At 37.9% G+C, this 19,190-nt stretch overlaps 2 protein-coding genes across 3 annotated transcripts in view; one reads left to right on the top strand and one right to left on the bottom strand.

Annotated features, from left to right (window-relative positions):
• Window positions 1-7,625, bottom strand: part of LOC122078700 (phosphatidylinositol 4-kinase alpha 1-like) — a 43,996-nt gene extending 36,371 nt beyond the window's left edge. Inside the window, exons 1-9 of the mRNA XM_042644798.1 lie at window positions 6,531-7,625; window positions 6,058-6,399; window positions 5,788-5,949; window positions 5,390-5,560; window positions 5,071-5,229; window positions 4,813-4,940; window positions 4,291-4,597; window positions 3,700-3,868; window positions 3,255-3,472 (exon numbers count right to left, since the gene is read on the bottom strand). Coding sequence (XP_042500732.1) covers window positions 3,255-3,472; window positions 3,700-3,868; window positions 4,291-4,597; window positions 4,813-4,940; window positions 5,071-5,229; window positions 5,390-5,560; window positions 5,788-5,949; window positions 6,058-6,399; window positions 6,531-7,487 — 2,613 coding nt within the window. The 5' untranslated portion in view covers window positions 7,488-7,625. The remainder of the gene's footprint in view (window positions 1-3,254; window positions 3,473-3,699; window positions 3,869-4,290; window positions 4,598-4,812; window positions 4,941-5,070; window positions 5,230-5,389; window positions 5,561-5,787; window positions 5,950-6,057; window positions 6,400-6,530) is intronic.
• A 6,976-nt stretch (window positions 7,626-14,601) lies between these two features.
• LOC122078964 (protein SHORT HYPOCOTYL IN WHITE LIGHT 1-like) lies at window positions 14,602-17,162 on the top strand. Of its 2 annotated transcripts, XR_006140240.1 has the most exons (5): window positions 14,602-14,817; window positions 14,936-15,145; window positions 15,409-15,474; window positions 16,167-16,360; window positions 16,853-17,162. XR_006140240.1 is itself a non-coding variant. In XM_042645170.1 (4 exons), the coding sequence occupies exons 1-4, from the start codon at window positions 14,644-14,646 to the stop codon at window positions 16,308-16,310; spliced, it is 594 nt and encodes a 197-aa protein (XP_042501104.1). In that variant the 5' UTR covers window positions 14,603-14,643; the 3' UTR covers window positions 16,311-16,617. The 2 variants fall into 2 exon arrangements, 1 of the variants encoding a protein (XP_042501104.1); XM_042645170.1 differs by lacking the exon at window positions 16,853-17,162 and having other exon boundaries at window positions 14,603-14,817; window positions 16,167-16,617.
• Window positions 17,163-19,190: the final 2,028 nt, after the last annotated feature.

Below are 19,190 nucleotides of genomic sequence, written 5' to 3' on the forward strand. Positions count from 1 at the left end.
TGATGAATAAATAATTCATTACCAAGAGAGAAAGAATATACAAGGAGAGGAGAGAAAAGGGGAGGGGAGGCCAAGGCCAAAAGAAAAGCAAAGGCCGGAGCCCACAAAAAGCTAACTAGAAGAGAACAAATACAATGCAATCACCGACAGAGCCAACTAAAACCAAAAAAAGTTGTAATGGTTTAGTTATGATGGAAGTGAGTTTTTTTACATATTTGTATGGGTAAGTAAGCATATGGAAATATACAAAAGGATCAAGAACTCGATATCGAGGCGGTTTTGATCCAGATCGGAACCGAGATGTGGGTCGACACTTGCGATTCCTGGGACTTTTCCTGTCTATTTTTGACTTTTTAAAACTAATCCATTAATTATTTTCAGAAAAAGAACATCCAAAATGATACTAGTGGTCTTGACCCAAGTTTGCTAGTGGGTTGAACCTGGTTTGGCACTGATTTATGCCAAATGTTGGTTTGGTACTTATTTATGCCAAACATCATAAATAAACAAACACCCCCTACTTGAATCTAATAAAAATAATTAAAAATTCAAATTCTAAAAGGATAAAATGTCAACCCCCTAGTTCAATAACAAAGATGAATCTTTTGTTGCAGGGAGATTTTTAAAAATTCCATAAATATTATCATGGAACATTGCTAAAATCACTACTTGCCTTGTCGACGCTGAACAATAGAAGTATCTCGCTTCCTTCCTTGTACACCCACTAGACCCATACTAATAGTACGAATGTGTTCACAGCTAAAAGTCAAAAGAATGGTAAAATATTTTCTTTTGATTGCCAAAAATTTATTTTCATTCAGGACGATTTTAAACAACATTCACGCACTTCAAATAAGGTATGACCATATCATAACTTTGTCAATACAACTCAGATTTAAGAAATCTTGGACTTGTTGGAAAGCTAGTTTATTGCTTAACTCTGATTTAAATTGAAGAAGTTATGTTCCAGTCAAACCTTATTTGGTGTTCGCAAATTCTGTTTAAAATTGTCCTGAATAAAAATAAATTTATAGACATCAAAACATAAGATTATTTTACCACTCTTTTGGTTTTTAGCAATGTTTTACCATGATAAGATTTATGGAATATTCAGATTTGAGAAAAAACCCCAGCATTTGCAAGTTGAATATTCATTTGGAAGTTGACCTTTTATCCTTTTGGAATTTTAATTTTTAACTATATTCAAATAAGGGTATTTGCTTAGTGTTCGAGCATCCTACTTGGTTGGACCAGTGCCAACTAAGGAATCTTCTCAGGCAAATACGGCATTACTTAATTCAAATTGGATATCCATCTTTATGTAAGAGTAAAGTCCCTTCTGGTGTAGGGAGGACGCATTGATGCAACCCAAGTGACAAAAGTTCAAATATACGGGAGGAGTGGCAATCTTGAAATTTCAGAAACAATTCAGGCCCTTAAGAGGAAGGTAACCGAGTGAAAGGATTAAACTGTAAAGAGAATTTAAATAGATGGGGTTTCTGGAATTAAAATCAGGGTGGGGTTTAAACAGAAACAAAATAGGATTAGAGAGGCTTTTGTGCAATATTTAAGTCAGGTTTTTAGTTGCAATTACGAAGAGAGGGTTCAACCTCTCTGTAGAAAAGAGAGGCAGTAAACAAACCTGCTTTCAAAGGAGAGAACTCACTCCATTGAACTCTGTCTGACCTGGGATTTTAGGACCAAATTTCTAATCCCTAACCCCCTTAAGAGCGACCAAAGCAGATCAAAAAAGATAACTTATTAAAATAATAATTTTCTGGCTGAAGAGTTGGATCCAGCTCTGAGATTTGATATGTATCTCACAGGAGTTAACTTTCAGGCTTGGGTTTCTAGGGTTTGGATTGCCCTAGAGTGATGAACCAAAACCTACAATATCAGGAGGAAAGGAGAACTAAGGGAGATCGATCCCACGATGTGGGGAGTGTTAGGTCACTGTGCTGAAGAGTTGGATCCAGCTCTGAGAGTTGATATGTATCTCACAGGAGTTAACTTTCAGGCTTGGGTTTCTAGGGTTTGGATTGCACTAGAGTGATGAACCAAAACCTACAATATCAGGAGGAAAGGAGAACTAAGGGAGATCGATCCCACGATGTGGGGAGTGTTAGGTCACTGTGCAACAGGGTATCACAGGTAGATATGAGAACAGCAAAGAAAGGAAGATAATATAATAAGGAAAGGAGAGATGAAATAAAAGGAAGAGGGATGGACTGTACCTGAGATCGATAGAAACTGGAAGGAAGAACAAGTGGAAGAGAGAACAATCGACCAACCTGGTCGCATGAAACTTCACAGCCATCAGGGTAACTCAACTCAAACTTTCATTTCAATATTCACTCTGCTCCATCATTGGCTTACAACTTACATCCATATATGTAAACATAAAAACTCCTAATCTCAACCTAAAACGGAAATAAAAACTGAATCAAACTAGGACACTACTTCTAATGAAACCTAAATTCCCTACCAACCCCTGTAGAACAAGAATCCTAGTTTGTATCCGGTTTGTCTCTTTCTGGGTTTCCGGATCAAGTTATCATGCTCCGGCCACACACATGCAATCGCATTCAAAGCGCTAACATAGCCAACTTCTTGCTGAAAACACTAATAGTCATTTCCTGCTTACCCTTGGCCCCTGATGCCCTTCAGCTTCAACTAGACATAAGTTACTCTCTGTTAAATATTTCATCATTTCAGGGAACCCAGTACCTTCTCACCTCTAAAAACACAACTAACTCCTTTTTCTTGATGCTCAAACAACCCTTCCTTTAAATGCTGTAATTCCCCTCCCCCCACACACACACAAAAAAAAAGAGAGATAAATATGATCAAGAGAGAGAGAGTGTAGGCATAGTGAGTACAATTTTTTGTTATTTTCAACTATCCGATCAATAGGCCCAAGAATTTTTCGCTAATAATATCATGTGTACCGTCAAAGCTACACCATTTAATTGGAAAATATTTATAGTGGGTGAACTTACTCATTAATCCACACTATCTATCAGCAAAAATTTCTCATCAAACACTATCACTTTGCTAGCATTTTAAATACATAATCAAGGAACAACAACTAATAAAATCAGTTTAATTATTCTGAGTGAGGACATCCTTCATGAAAGGCTATTTTATCCATCCATTTTATGTCATTGGCAGTTTACAAATGAATACAAGATTCAAAAACATAAGCAGGCTAAAGGACAAGTTCAAGTAAAGCATTATTAGATAGAAGTAAATACCAGCCATGACACTGCTGTTTCGAAAGCCCTATGGACAATTGCAGTCAAACACTGAAAGACAGCTGGCATTAGATTTGGAGTTTTGAGGTATTCAAATACACAGCTGAATGCACTTCTTGAGGCACTCAAACTAGCACTGCCATTAAGGATGCCGCCATTGCTACTAAAACGTATTATCTCCAGAAAAGCTACTGCAAGGAGATAGGTTGCTTTCACACCTGTGAAGACAAAAATGGGATTGAGGATAGGAAATATCAACACTTGAACACTGCAACAAATTCCTATCGTGAAACTTGATTATAGGTTTTACTTAAGGCACAATCCCAGACTGGAAAACTTGTCTCTGATCTGAAGCCACAATTATAGCACCAACTAATGTAACAATCATTATCAGAACCTACAGAAACATTGTTTGATTAAAAACTTTCAAGGGTTTAACAGAAACCTGAAATCATGCTCATTGCTGCAACCTCAACCCGCCCTCCTAAAGCAGCAGAGAGAGCAGCTCTTTGGGCAACGGCAGCTTTCTCATTGCCACTACCCTGACGACTGCCAGGGTTATGAAGGGCATTAAGTTCCAACTCATCTTCAAGCCATTTGACAGAGCTAACAACCTAAGAAAAACAAATACCCCAATCATAAATTCAAAAACCCAAATAAACCATATCAGGCTTATCAGCCAAAAAAATTACGAAGTAACAGGTTACATGAGTTGAAGTTTCAGTTCATAAACGGGATATTTTCCCAAAACTAAAAACTATATAAGCATTGGGGGTCAATCTTCACTAATATTATTGCAATGTTGCACCAAGTGTAGCTTTTCTGAGCAGTATAGAACCGCAATCTTTGGGTTAGAGAAAAAAACAACAAACACAGTTAACAGTTAGATTTAAAAAAAAAAAAAAGGAGAAGGAGAAGAAAGATATGCAAGACAGATGGTGAAAAACAAGTAACCCACGACCCCATGGTACATCCAACTCTGAAGAGCTTAATCTGCCTTACTAAAACATCCAAGTGCTATCTATAATCAACTTACAAGAGGAGGTGTTCCATGAGCAATGTGCTGGATAGCCAAAGACCACTGGCTATTCCACATATATGGTCCAGCCACAGCTTGAAGGGCCAAGGCACTCATGCTTCCCACACTATTCAGTGTAGTGGAAATTGATTTTGTTGGAAGCTGACTTTTCTGAATAGGAGGTGCCAAGCCGAAAAGAGCAACATAGAACCACAAGTTGCGAAAAAGCTTCAAAAGTGAAGGTTCCACATCCATGGTCGGATCAAAATCAGAACATATTTCAGCAACAGCAGGAAGTAAAGGCCCCAAAAAATCTGCTCCACTCCTGGAAAATCAGAGAGTGGGTAATGGAACCTCTAAACAGCATAATAGGTTACATAACAAAAATTGAAAAAAGAAGTTGGACATAATAATGTAAAATAATTCCCTGGTGCAATCATAATCCATAGAGTAAAATTCCATAACAACATTAACAGCATCAGCTCATGCAATCAATGTTCATGTCATGCTATCGTTTGCATTGAGTAAATAGAGTTCTACCTGCCACTTTTGGACTCTGCAGCCAACCCAACATCAGAGCACAAAGATAGCAATCGATGACGATAGTCTGACCGCAATTTAGGACTGGTAAGACCACTAGCAATCAGAAGGAACCCTGAAGGAAGAGTCTAGCATGTGATTCAGCCAGTGAGCTTCCGTTTTAATAAGATAAATCGCTAATCAATACTTGTTTATTGACAGTAAAATATGTAAGATAAATGTTTCAGAGTCTAGAATATCCTATGATTATAAACAGACCTCTACACGTTCTGTAGTGGCTTCAGGAGCCATTGTTTTGCTTTCTGCAGCTCCTATAGTCGAAAGTTTATTCAAATAGCTTCTTGTCATCAGAACTACAGTCTCACGATAAGATTTTTCAAAACCCAAACTAGCCATGCGAGATACAGCATCAAGAAGCTGCAGGGGTTCAAAAGATGGGTTCAGGACCGATTCATATTTCCAATTGATCAATTATTACCTGCCAAACAATGATTAAAATTTTGGCAAAAATAAATGTGTACAATAATGGAAAATCTATGAGACAGCATGTACATGCTCAGAAAACAAGGTTTCATACTCGTAGACGCAATAAGCCAGAAGTTGAAGCATCTCCCTCTTCTAAGCTTTCAATAAATAGTGGCAATATAATGTCTACCATTTCAGACTTATTAACAGAAACGTTCAAATCTGCTAACAAGCGTATAACATTAAGCTGCACAACGGGAACTGGCTGCTTCTCTTTCCCATCCTGAAAAAGGTCAGAGGATACAAAAAATTAGACAATGACCTTGCCTGCATGCATGATTGCATGACATTCAAAAGTGAAGCACAAAAAATTAGACAAGATTATTCAAGAAAGAAAATGACTGAATCTAACCCAAGGCACCTCATAAGGTCGATAATCAGAATTTCCTTCATATAGATGTTGAAAATAAAAGGAGTATTATAAGGACAGAAGAAATATTAGAGACTAGCCTGCTCCTCGTAATCGTTTCGTTCCCGGATACTTGTAGCTAATCCCATCATAAAAGTGTCCAAAGGAGCCCGGTCCTTGCTCCAACCAAATTCTATTATCTCACAGATTGTCTTTGTGATACTCTCAAACATTGCTCCCTGGCTGTTTCCCCATGTATCAGCCTGTTTCAGGAAGCATAGTATAAATGGCATATACAGTATCTTACTATCTTACCAACTCACGCCCTGAGCTCTGGCAACAAACTTTGAGTAGTGCAAAGGCAGATGTACCTGAGCGCATGCAGTCAGCACAAGAGGCTTCAAACGAATAAACAGAACTCTTAACAGCTGGCCTCCACGTGTGACAGCAAGCTGTGCGACTCCATTAAGCAAGGAGCTGAACAACTCTTCACAGATTCTCAGCTTCCTCCACACAGAGAATAAACAAGCTTCCGCAACATCGGTGAGCAATGTAAGAGCCTCAAGCAACAATCTCTTTGAGGATTTCCCATCCGAATCAAGGGATGCAATAGTTTTTACGTGCAACTGGGCTGCAACTCTGATAACCGATAACTTTGTATCAATTCTGGCTTTTAGCTGGGTCCCCTGTTCTGTCCAGTCACGCTTCCTTATCTGATCAGTTACCAACCATGAACACAACTCAATTTTGGAAAGAAAGTTCAATTTCTCTCCTACGGAAGCGAAGGGGTTACCAAAAGGTGAGCAAATAAAAAAGACGGGGACAGATTGAAAGTGAGTTTTACCTTGATAAAGGCCAGTGAAGATTGGAGCTGCTTCTTCGAAACCATCTTGATCTGGTCCAAATGCACGTCATTGAGAAGGACTTTATCCACAATGTGCCCAAGCAACCTGAAGGCGATCTCTTGCTTTTCCAAGCTCTCCACAGACTCCTCTTCGAAAAATGCAATTTGCTGCCTCAACACAGCCGCTCCTCCTGCTCTGCCGCCATCATTGTACCCAAAATTCATACCGAGCTGATCAACACTGCTCCTCCAGCCAGTGGTGCCGCCATTCGCGGCCGCACCCCTCGACGACCCAGAGGCATTGCTCGCTTCAATGCTCGGGCTGGTACTCTCAATCAGTTGCAAGTGGTGCAAATTTAGCGGCGAGCTCTGCGATGATGACGTTTCTGAGCTCGGAAGTGCCGCCTCCCTGGGCGTAGTAGGAGCAGTAACAGAGAACTGCTCCAAAAGACAAGAAACCAGCTTATCGGCATCATCGGGTAAAATTGGCGGGCAATTGTGCGACACAGCAATCAAGAATACCCTAGATATTCCAGCCTCATCATTGGCTACAGCAGCAGCGCTGATCACGATCCCTCCCATAAATTCAGCGACATCCTTAGAGAAATCAGGCGATAACTCCGCCGCCTTGGCAACATAACCGAGGAAATTGGAGTAGAAATCAGAGATGGAATCGATCCCAAAAGACTGCGGCCAGAATGATTGACGAAACGAGCCCTGAATCGATTGAAGAAACTCGATGACCCGCAATCTTGGGCGGGTTTCGGTGTGATTTGGGCATTTAGAAATAAATCTTGCGACTGCAAGAACGGCATTGAGGTGTAGCCGAGTTAGCCTATGAGATCCAACGGAAAGAGAACCTGCAGGAGGGCATCTGCCGCAAATCCATTCAAGTTTATCGGTGAACTGTGAGGGATTCTGAGATATTAAGTCGCAGAGCTCTGTGAGTGCTTCCATGGAGAAATGCAGATGGAGAGAAAGAGAAGCTAAACTGGCATTCAAGATTTAAACGGGTGATCGTCTTACATTATACCTTTCCCGTTCCCTCCCTCGCCGTTTCATTTCATTTCATCTCGTCGCCCCGTTTGGTTTCTTTTCTTTGCCTTTTCTTTTTCTTTACCCTTTCTTTATTATTTTTTCTGAAAGACTATTTTTGGTCACGTCTCTCTCTCTCTCTCTCTCTCTCTCTCTCTCTCTCTCTCTCTTTCATATGATATATTCGTCGGCTAGTGGGAGTAAGGATTTTTTTATGTTTAATTAAAAAAAAAAATTATTGTTAAAAGTAAGTCAATACATTAAAACGTGATCAACGCAAAGGTATGTTTAGTTCCCCCCCTCCTTTAAAAACACGATTCAGAAAACCAAGGAGAGGAACTGGATCATAATCTTCTTCCTTTTCTTTTTCTTTTTTTTTTTGGTAAAAAGATCATAATCTTCAAAGGTTAGGGATTCAATTATACTGATAATTTCTCTTGGAATATGATCAAAGGAATAAGAACTCAAATACATGGTGAGGTGCATAATATCCTGAATGATCTTTAACAAATGAATCAACCCATTTTGTCAAGGTAATCCTCCCCTTTGAGTCTCGTGAATGGTCATTCAGTCAATCATGCTGGTTAATATTCTATGGTGATTTTTTTTTTTTTTGATACAATTCTATGGTAATTTACCCGAGTTGAATATGCGATATAAAACAATTTAGCCTCATTTTCATGGGATTCTTAATACTATATTATTGGGTGCATCTTTTGATCACCAAAGTAGTGAAGTGAGATGTTGTAATCTTCCTATAAAAAAAAAATGTTGTAAACTTATTTTATTTTAAAAAATTATTTAAATTATAGTCTTATGCATGATCTTGTACGTATACAATTGTGCCTTTTGCGACTATGTGGAGAGTGATGGACATGTGTAATTACAATTCTACCCCCTCTCATTTAATGGTTGAAAGTCACAACCATATATGTATGCAATCGTGGATAAAATTGGGTTACTAAATTGAAGAAAAAATAAATAAATAATTTGAAGTGATTTATGGATATAGAATATAATTGTCAGATGTGAAATGATAGGATTATCTTGGTAACAAATATGCGTATTATTATTATTATTATTATTATTATTATTATTATTATTATTATTATTATTATTATCTTTCTTCCTTTAGGTAATTAGGGAGTGTGTTATTCAACAAAAAGTAAAGTTACAATTTATTTTTCACCAACCATGATTAAACAAGATTTTCTTTTTTATTCTTTTGTATGAAATGATAGCCCTAAATGAAAACTAATTAGAGACAAAAGTATCTTTGATCCGACATCGGAGGCTAAGCCAATAATTTTTTTTCTTCTCTCTCCTCTTGAAACTCCCTCTCCTCATGCATCCCTATTGGTGAACCGTAATCTACCCCTGGCTGGTGGGGGTGGGTTCCCTATTCTAGCTTATTAGAGAAACCCTCTTAATTTAATTTTAATCTTCTAACCCCTAGCCTCCCTATGCATCTCAATTTTACCATTACAGCGTGACTTGAGAAACCCTCTTAATTTTATTTTATTGTACTTGTTAAGTTTGTTCGAATTCTTGACCTATTTTGAAGAATGACTCATTCTGACATATTTTAGTCGTAATCCGAATGAGATTTTTTATGAGATCTGTGATGGAAGCAAAGGGGTTGGACCGATTGATTGTAAGCCAATGATGGATCAACCCACATCTTGGAGGAGTATATAATGTATTATCGTCTTGTTGAGCAAATAGTTGTAATTTGGGATTTTTTGAACTACATTTTCAAAGCGAGTTTTTCTCGCCAATTTTTGGGTGTAATCTATTTTCTACATAGTGAAACTTATTCTTCTTTATTCAAAGATGTAGCACACAACATCAATATAAGAACCTCGTTAAATCTCTGTATGTTGTACGAATCTATTTTGGTCTATTTTCGTATTAAAATATGTTTTGACCTATCTTTTATACCTCTCTTATTGCTGAGAGCCCCGCCACTGCCTTAGAATAAGATGAGTGCGATGCGGAGTGCATAGGGCCTAAAAAGGTGTTACTTGTTAGAAAGTTTTCAATTTATGTGGGCTTAATTAATTACTAGGTTAGTCAATTAGTGTAAACCTTTGATGACCGATTTGATTGGTGACATAGACAAGGATAAGACAACCCTACTTAATGTGAAAGTAAGTTAGGGTTTTGGGACAATATTAAGTAATACTAGTCTTAGGGGGTCCTACAGCCAGTGTGTAATACATTCATCGTTTTTACAAAAAGTGACTCAAGGAGATTCACAAGGCTGTAGAAGATTCAAGACGCGGTTGTAATCTTTAAAGTCATCTTAAGATTGTCTTATTATTGTCTCCAACATATAACACTGCTAGGAACATCTTGAATCCCTTTTGGTTATTGTACTTGAATCGTATTCTTTGGTTTTTTTGTGTGGTTTCCTCTATAAGGGTTTTAGATTTGAACCCAAAATATTTTCTAACACTACCTCTCAATCTCCCAAAGTCTCCTCGGTAACTTATATGTTGTCACAGTGTCTGTCACCACCTAGACAACGTCCTCCTTTTCAATCTTAGCTGCAACTGTGTCCGATTGTCAAAATATGAAGTAAGTCGTCTTTCACTTACTAGATATATGATGGACTTGTAGAAGATCATTACAATAGACAATAACATCGATGAGGATCTTTTTCGGCATAGCAGTCCACCCATCCTCATGATAGTAACACCCTTTCTGACCCAAATTCGCTAAAGGGATCTGTTGTAGCCCTTGAGGTCCAGCACCTCAAGTGGTAGGTTGCAATGCTAGATCTCCCAAAGCGTGGGAGCCTTCACCTTCCTCACCTCTGCACAAACATCGAGGAAGTTCTCAAGGTGAGGACCCTTTGCTGTGTAGAGAATGACAATGTGTAGAAGGTGAAAAGCCTCATCATTTCCCACTCTACCCTCTCACTAAGATCTGCGGCATTTATGTTATGCTTACGAATAAATTCAACATTTTTTTTATATTATTCCTAACATGTTATGCTCATAAAAAAAAATTCGATTTTTTAAAAAATTCTTATATTATTCCTGAATTTAAAAAAGAAAAATCCAACATTTTGCATTTTTTTTGGACTTGTTTTTCAAAACAATCCATTGAAATTCTTGGTAAAATCAACATATATTATTTAAAATTTTATAATATTCTTGAATTTCAAGTTTTGAAAAATTAAAAATAATACAATATTGGTGGATTTCTTTCTAACAAATTCATTAAATTAAAAAACTCATAACATGAATGCTGTATATATCAGTGAGATATACAACATTTTCCTACCAAGAAAGAGATATACAACATTCATTTTATGCTCACGAACAAATTAATAAAGTATTTAATTTCTATAATTTAAATAATTATTCTAAAATATCAAGAATAAAAAAAAAATCACTTGAATAATGTCATTTTACACAAATAAATGCAAACAACCACCTGAAACATGTTCTATTAGTAAGATATCATCATAAACATGAGGTTTTGTGGGGGTAGAAAACCCATAAAAATCGAGTTTCATGATGAAAAATACCCTAAACTTTGAGTTTTGGGTAAACCACGGGATGAGTTCTCATATCTACGAAACCAAGTCATCAAACCACTTGTCCTGACAGTTGGAAATGAAAACAAGTAAAAATGGTGAGGTTCTCAAAATTTGGTGAAGCTTAGACTATAGAAGAGAGAGATATGGATGGGGGAGGGGGAGGGGGAGGGGGAGGGGGTGGGGAAGAAGTTTATGAAAACATCATGTTGAAGAAAAAATTTTGATTTTTTAAGCTTTTGTAGGTTATAAAGAAGGTATCGGCATATCCACCAATCCACAATCCAAACCTGATACCTAACCCGATCCGTGAAACTGCTTTGGTATCGATCAAGTATTGGAATCGATCATCAATGATAGTGATACCTATTACTTGACAAATAAGGGGATAATTACTTGACAAATTAGTCTTTATCCCCCTCTCCACCATTGATGGCTAGAATCTTGATAAAAAAGGGGGGGTCATTCCACTTTTTTTTTGTCATTAAAAAAAAAATATATATATATATATATATCTCCCTCCTATCCCCCTCTCATATTTTAACTTAGACTCTATGATATTCATATATTTCTCATTGCTACCTAAAAGAAGGGATCGAATTGCCAACTCTTTTTTTTTTGTTTCTTATGCTAAGGTGGACCCACCACTATGGTGGTTTGAAGGAGAAGTGTATGGGTTTTAGTGCTTTATCTTAATATCTTGGAATTACTATGAGCAATTTTCAAACCTAATGTTGTTCTCAAAATAATGAAGAGGCAATGTTAGATTTTTTGTGAAATGAATGTAAATGTTATACTAACCTTTGAGATGTAGTCCTTATATTGAGTATAACAATTGAAGTAACAGAAAGTTGGTACAGTAGGGTTAGCATGTATGCATGGGTATTTATAGGCCCAGACGAGCTCTATTCAAAAGCACCCCAGGACTCCCCCACACACATGACAAGGAAAAGTACCTCTCCAAAGGTCTTGCACCCTTAAGATACAATTATATATATATATATATACCCAGGAAAACTTTTGCAAGTTTCCAATGTGGGACTAAACTTTAGCTCACATGCTTTTTACTAGTACCAAAGAGTTTGAACAAAAGGAAGAGACTTGTTTTGAAACTTAAACTCCAACTCCTAATTATCTTATACCGTGACCCATGAATTAAATAATTTCATTATTGATATTTTTTTTAAATCGAAATACAAATTTATTAGAAAAAGTCAAGGGAGAGAAATTCCTTCCATGAGGAAGCATTACAAGACACAATGGGATCAGAAATCCTAACCTGGGAAACTCCCACAATAGAAGCACCACGAGCTAGGACATGTGCCTCACTATTGTTCAGCCGAGGAACAAATCGAAAAGAAACGAAACTAAAAGAAGACGCGAGAGAAAGAATATCCTCTATAACTAGCCTAGTAGCCGAATCAAGGGACGAAGAAATACAAGATAAGCCTCTAATTACAGTTTGACAGTCACTATGAAGAATAACTGCAGATAGTGACAAAGCATAAGCAAGTAGAATTCCATCGCGAAGAGCCTTGGCTTCCATACAAGCCATAGAAAAACTATGTCTAGGCTTGCATTTGGCAGCAAGAAAAGATCCCAAGTGGGATCTGATCACCACTCCCCGACCTCCCGAATTGTTCCAAGCACGCCAAGTGCCATCAGAAGAAATAACAAAGTGGATAGCTGAAGCATTCAAAGGCTGAAGAGCAGGAACAACAGGTACAAAACTTGAATTTCCAACAGACCAACAAATATGACCTTCATCAATAGATGCAGAAATACAGGCCATAGTGTTAGCAAGATCTAGGTCCACCGAATTATAGACCAGCCTGTTGCGAGATTTCCAAACCTGACATCTAAATTTTTATTGAATTTGACTCCCTAATTATTCAATCTTTACAAAATCACCACACTGACATCTTCTATAGAGGTATAGAACAATTCTAATGGATTGTTATCTATATCTAACATCACTGAGTTGCATCCCACCGTTTTCACAGTCTCTGCAGCCACATAGCCTCCAAACTACAGCTGCAAGATGTCTCTTCAAATGTATGCCCAGATGCTCTCAATGGCCGAAGAGGACGTGGGCTCTATCCCACCATCATTTTTTTTTACCTACTACCCCCATGTGTTTTAATGATATGTTGCAAATTGCTCCCTAAGGGCACCTAAAGTCCGACTTCTCTCTACTCCATAAATAAAAGTCAATTTCCCTTTTCTCAACAAGAAGTAATAATAGTAATAATAATGGTGTTGTGGTGGGGCCACTTATGTGGGGACTTAGCTATACATGGGTAAGGCTTATAGCCACATTTATTTTTTATTGGTGAAAATATAACGGTATATATGATTGTGCATGGGGTGGGTAAACATTGTTAAAAGATTGATACAGAGATAATTTTTATGCTCAAAGTTAGAAGGATGAGCTTAAATGTGCCACAACGAACTAGTGGTTGGGAAGGGAACAAATAAAAAATTAGGATGCACATCACTTATAAGGGATAAAAAGTGAAGTAGTTTTCTAGTCGCGCATGCTAATATGTCAAAGCATGTTAATGTACAACAGTGTTCTGCGATCAGCTAGCTATTGTCTGTTAATAACGGATACTACACAAGCATGCGAAACGAGCCTTATTTACAAAGCATATCTTAAATAGTAGTACTTTCTATTAATACTTTTATCTTTTTCTTTCCTCCATCAATAACATGCTTTTGTAAAGAACTAAAGTTTGAAAGGAAAAGAGCATATTGAATTTTTTTGGAAAATTATCAAATTACCTATATTTAGGATTGGTTTTACTAAATTACATACTCAATTTTGGCTTTACTGTCATACACTCATACCCAGAATGTAGATGCCAACTTCAAATTTACACAAAACAGTGCGCCCCATACGTATGAGAAACCTTTGCCATACATTATGGACAACTTTGCCCTATGGATCGGTGGGGCCTAACTATGACAAACTGTCCTTCCCCATCATTTTTGAATGTCCTAATTGGGGGTTGCTGGCCTTGGGTTAATAGAGGATAGACATCACCACCTATGGCAGCATTAAATGGGATCACTAGGGGAACTTTTGCTCTCCAATCACCTCTCTTCGTTGTTATACTTGATACAAGCTTTGAAAATCAACACCAATATATTTATTAAATATTAGTAACAAATCAAATGGAATCACATCGAGCCAGAAGCACCAGTTGGAATCAGATCCGTAACAGCAACCGCGACTTTGCGTTAGACGCCCGCCCTGACGTTACAGTCCTCCCTGCGGAGGCATGCCTTACTAGTACAACCGCTATTTAAAAAATCGGATAATTGGATCAGAAACGTCTGTGACCGATTCGAACCAATTTCTAACAATTCAGAACGAAATTGACTGATTCAATCCCGATTCCGATTTCGTAACCCTTCTTACAACAGTCATTAGTAGCGAGTAAACGCGTCCCAGAGGCCCAGACCTGCGATTTTGCCCTCTTTAAGCCATTTAAAACATGGGGTTTTATCCATATAGATTTATCTGCGATGGCAGTTGCAGCAGTATCCTCCCCGGTTGCAAATCCCCTGCTCCCGTCCACCAGTCTCTGCTGTTCTCGATTGAGCTCCACAAATCTCACGCTATCTCATCTCGCATTTCGTCCCTCCTTGCTCCATCTCAGATACAACAGATGCCCTGGAAGCAGCATTTGCAATGGAAAGGTCTCTCTCTCTCTCTCTCTCTCTCTCTCTGTTGATTCAGATAGATGAACTTCAGGCTCCTTTCTAATTATCTGGAACAAAATTGAGAAATCAAACATGATGAAACTGATTTCTGCAGCCGAATGCTTCTTTGGGAAGAGAAACAGAAGACATAGGGGAAGTCTTCTTTGGCGGCGATGATGAAATGGAAGATGAAAGCGAGGAAGAAGACTCCGATAGTAGTGTGGATTTGCTCTTCAGGTTCACGCATAGCATATTCAGAAAGGTTTCCAAGAGAGCCAAGAAGGCCACGCGTTCGATATTGCCTCACGCGATATCTCCACAGCTGGTATGGGATAACTGCTTTTCTATCATCGCCTTCATTTAGCCCTAATTGTGTAGTTTGTGAACTGAAAACTCTTGCAATTAAGCTGCTAGGTTACAAAATCTGGTTTATTTAGAAGCTGAAAGGAAGGAATGGTTGTTAACAATTTATATTTCCAAAGAAAGAATATAACAAGCATGCTCTACTCTGTTAATGCTGAGTTCTAAGTGCTAATCTCTTTGCAGTCTGAGTTTGTGAATTTTTTTTATTTCTTTGGGAAAATTCAGGTTTCCTTTGCAGTGGATGGAGTTCTTCTTCTGACTTCACTCTCTATTGTTAAAGCTCTACTTGAGGTATTGGTTTGCCACAAACACTGTAATGTGTGGAGTTCAAGAGTGCATTTCAAGATTCATTGTGGACAATAGAAGTAATATCTCTCAGGCTAGAGCTGAGATGATATGTCATAACCATGAGATTTCCACCATACCAAAAAAAGGAAAGGGGAGGGGAGGGGAGGGGAGGGGGTAAGGAAGGAACCCTTTTGGCATGGTTAGAGGTTGTCCTAGCAAAGCCCAAGCCTGATCCAAGAGACCCTATGTGCAATCTTAATTGACATGTTAAAGGCCAAGAGTGGAATCAGAGGCCAACTGGGTTGGGGCAGGGCATCAAATAATAGTTTGAAACTCTCTTAGTAAGAATATAGAAGGATAGAGTAATAAAAAGGGCTATGAATAATCATTAGCAGCCTTTATTTTGACCTGAAACCCCACAGAATAGAAACCAGTACTTATATTTGACTAGAAAACTGATAAGGCCATACTAAACAATGGAGTGGGATGGGTCACCCATTTTGATCAACCCCGTTCCCATCCTCACTCAAAAGCTTATGATCTTGGAATAAAATCTAGATATATGCTAGTAAAAGCCTTCCCAGTTTCCCTCCTGACTGTAGAGAAGAATCATTAACCTCAAGTCTTGATTAATAGTCAGGTCTGAAGTTCTTCTGGTTATAACAACTGAAATGAGTGGTGAATATCATCTACAGGTAATTTGCAACCTTGGAGGTGCAGTTTTCTTTGTGATCTTGCTGCTACGTGTGATCTGGATGGCGGTTTCTCATTTCCAATCAAGTGGAAGTAATTTGAATCAGGGGGGAAGCTCCTATGGCACAATGCAACCTTCAAGTTGATTATGTAATTGTTTCAGATCATTGCATAAATTTAATCTGGTTAAAGTTCAGGCTCATGCATAGTTGTCATGGCGTCGCGTAGGCGTCGACAAGACGGCAATTTGACGTCTTGGCAGAAAAAGAAGTTCATGGCAGTGTTACGATTTACGTGACTCACAAATGGTGGTCGCCATTGGCTGATAGGCGTCGTCATGGCACCGCCATGGACGCCAGGTCACGCCTGATTCACTAACCGATCAATTTTTTGTAAAATGCAGAGTGATTTTGATCGGGCTATATTGATTTGTGATGATTTGATGTTGCTTAATGTTGGTTTTATATGTTATAAGGTATATTATGTAGGCTTGTAGCATGCTAAATAACTTTAGAGAATAGGGGAAATAAAAAAGTAGCATACTAAATAATTTTAAAAAATAGGGAAAATAAAAAATGACACATGGGCGATTTGATCGCCATGGCAACGCCATAATGGGTGATTCATCACCAAATCGATTAGCCACCCCTCCACCGCCTTGGATCGATTTGACGCCGTGACAATTATGGGCTCATGTGAGACATTGTTCAAGAGCTTATCATAGCAACTTTCAACACATCGATTGAACTTATGATTCTTGGAGCATTGGTTTACAGAGGGTCTTGTGTTGATGGCTGGAAGAACCCAATTGTTAAGAACTTCACATGTGAATAAGATCATGAAGTTAGGGTGCCAATGAAATGGGATACCATTAGAAATTAGTGGTTGTTCCACTAAGATTTGTAAAGTTTTTTCCTTGCTATCTGGCAGTGTATGGAACAGTGATGGCAAATGGTTATCTGATAATGAAGATACCCATTTGCTGCGTTTGCTGTGCATTCTTGGAATACATTATCAACTTTAATTTCAAAATGTCCACTAATGGTCTTAAATGCCTTCAAAGTATAGTTGTATTGCTCATTCTCTTTAACCACTTAAGAGTTGAAATCTTCAAGCAGTGGGGTGTCCAGGACTCAAATTGTTGAGATTGAGAAGGTGAAATGAAAAAATATACGTTAGACAAATAATGGGTCCAAATATTTAAGATCATGGATGGAAAACTAAGACTATATTTGGTATGATTTATTGGAATGCATACCAAACACCACCTTAGGTTGTGTTTGGTATGCATTTCCATTATGAGAACGTGCATTTCCATTCTGAAAATACAGAATGTGTTCTTAACTGAGAATGAGAACACTGTTTGTATAAAATGTTTGTTTAAAATGCATTTTTTATGTGAGAATGCTCAGACATTTTATCAAACACCTCATGGGCCTTCTTCGGTGAAAATCTCAGACAATATTACATCAATAACTCACAAATAAAAATATAAAATTTTGAATGGTTCTTTAGATAGTATTGCTTACATCAGACCCGTAAAGATTGTGAGGAAAATAGGAAATTCTAGGATTTTGGATTCGAGAGGAGATCTTAAGAATGAGAAAAAAAGAGGGATTTGGGGTGAGAGAAGTGGCTTTTAGAGAGAGAAAGAAAAATAGTTTTGGGAGATTTGTAAGAATTAGATGCTATTCCTTGGGAGAGAAGGTGACTTTCATAAGATTAGTGGCGAAGCTATTTTCATCGAGCTGTGCCAAGAGCTGGAGAATGGAGAATGCAAAATGCAAAATGGGAAAATATCCCATTCTAGAATGGGCTGCATTCTTGACCGTGTTCTCAAATTCTGAAAATGGAATGCTTACCAAACAATGTGTTTAACAATCTAGAATGTGTTCTTGGTCCAGAATGGATTCCAAGTATGCACACAAACACAGCCTTAGTCTATTTAGTGGTAAACTGGTAATACAAACATGGGGGAGGGCTTGGGGAGGGCTTCCTACACCAACTGTTTGAGAGTCATTCACACTCCAATGACTTATTTTGCCATGGCGAATTGTGGTGGGGCCAAAAATTTATGAAAAAAATGCTTTAAGCACAAGGACCATTTGATACCCCATGTGTCAAAAATCAAATATATTGACCTAAGAAAATTGCTTGAAGTAATTTTAAGACTTTGGTTGTGTTTGGGATGTATTCCCATTTTGAGAATGTGCATTTCCATTCGAAAAATACAAAATGTGTGCTTAACTAAGATTGAGAACATTGTTTGGATAAAATGTTTATTTAAAATGCATTTTTTTTATATTAGAATGTTCAGACATTTTATCAAACATCTCATGGGCAGAATCTCTTCGGTGAAAATCTCATACAACATTATATCAATAACTTACAAATAAAAGTATAAATTTTTTAATGGTTCCTTAGATAGCATTGCTTAAATTGATCCCTCAAGTCCCAAGGGATGGTGAAAACCCTCCGCCTTCACGTCGACATTCGTCTGAGTTCCTTGGGAGAAGCGATTTTTAGAGAGAGAAAGAAAAGTTGTTTCTGGAGATTTGAAAGAATGAGACGATATTCTTTGGGAGAGAATGTGACTTTCATAAGATTAGTGGCAGAGCTATTTTCATCGGGTTGTGCTGAGAGTTGGAGATTGGAGAATGCAGAATGGGAAAATATCTCATTCCAGAATGGGTGGCATTCTTGACCGTGTTCTAGAATTTTCAGAATGGAATGCTTACCAAACAATGTTTTTAGCAGTCCAGAATGTGTTCTTGGTTCAGAATGCATTCCAAGAATGCATACCAAACATTGCCTCAGTAATATCTATTGTTTTCAATTTTAACTTAAAACACATTATAAGCTGCAATGAGATACTGCAGAAGCATACAAAGTAAAAAAATAAAATCCACAATGGCAGCTTACCTAGGTCAACTACTGGCCAAGGCACGAGGCCTTTAACCTGGAGCATTTCCATATTAAAAGGAAAGCAATCCATAAGAATGAAGGCCTTCTACCTAATATTGCAG

The sequence above is a fragment of the Macadamia integrifolia genome, chromosome 5, assembly GCF_013358625.1.
Source record: "Macadamia integrifolia cultivar HAES 741 chromosome 5, SCU_Mint_v3, whole genome shotgun sequence".
NCBI lineage: Eukaryota > Viridiplantae > Streptophyta > Magnoliopsida > Proteales > Proteaceae > Macadamia > Macadamia integrifolia.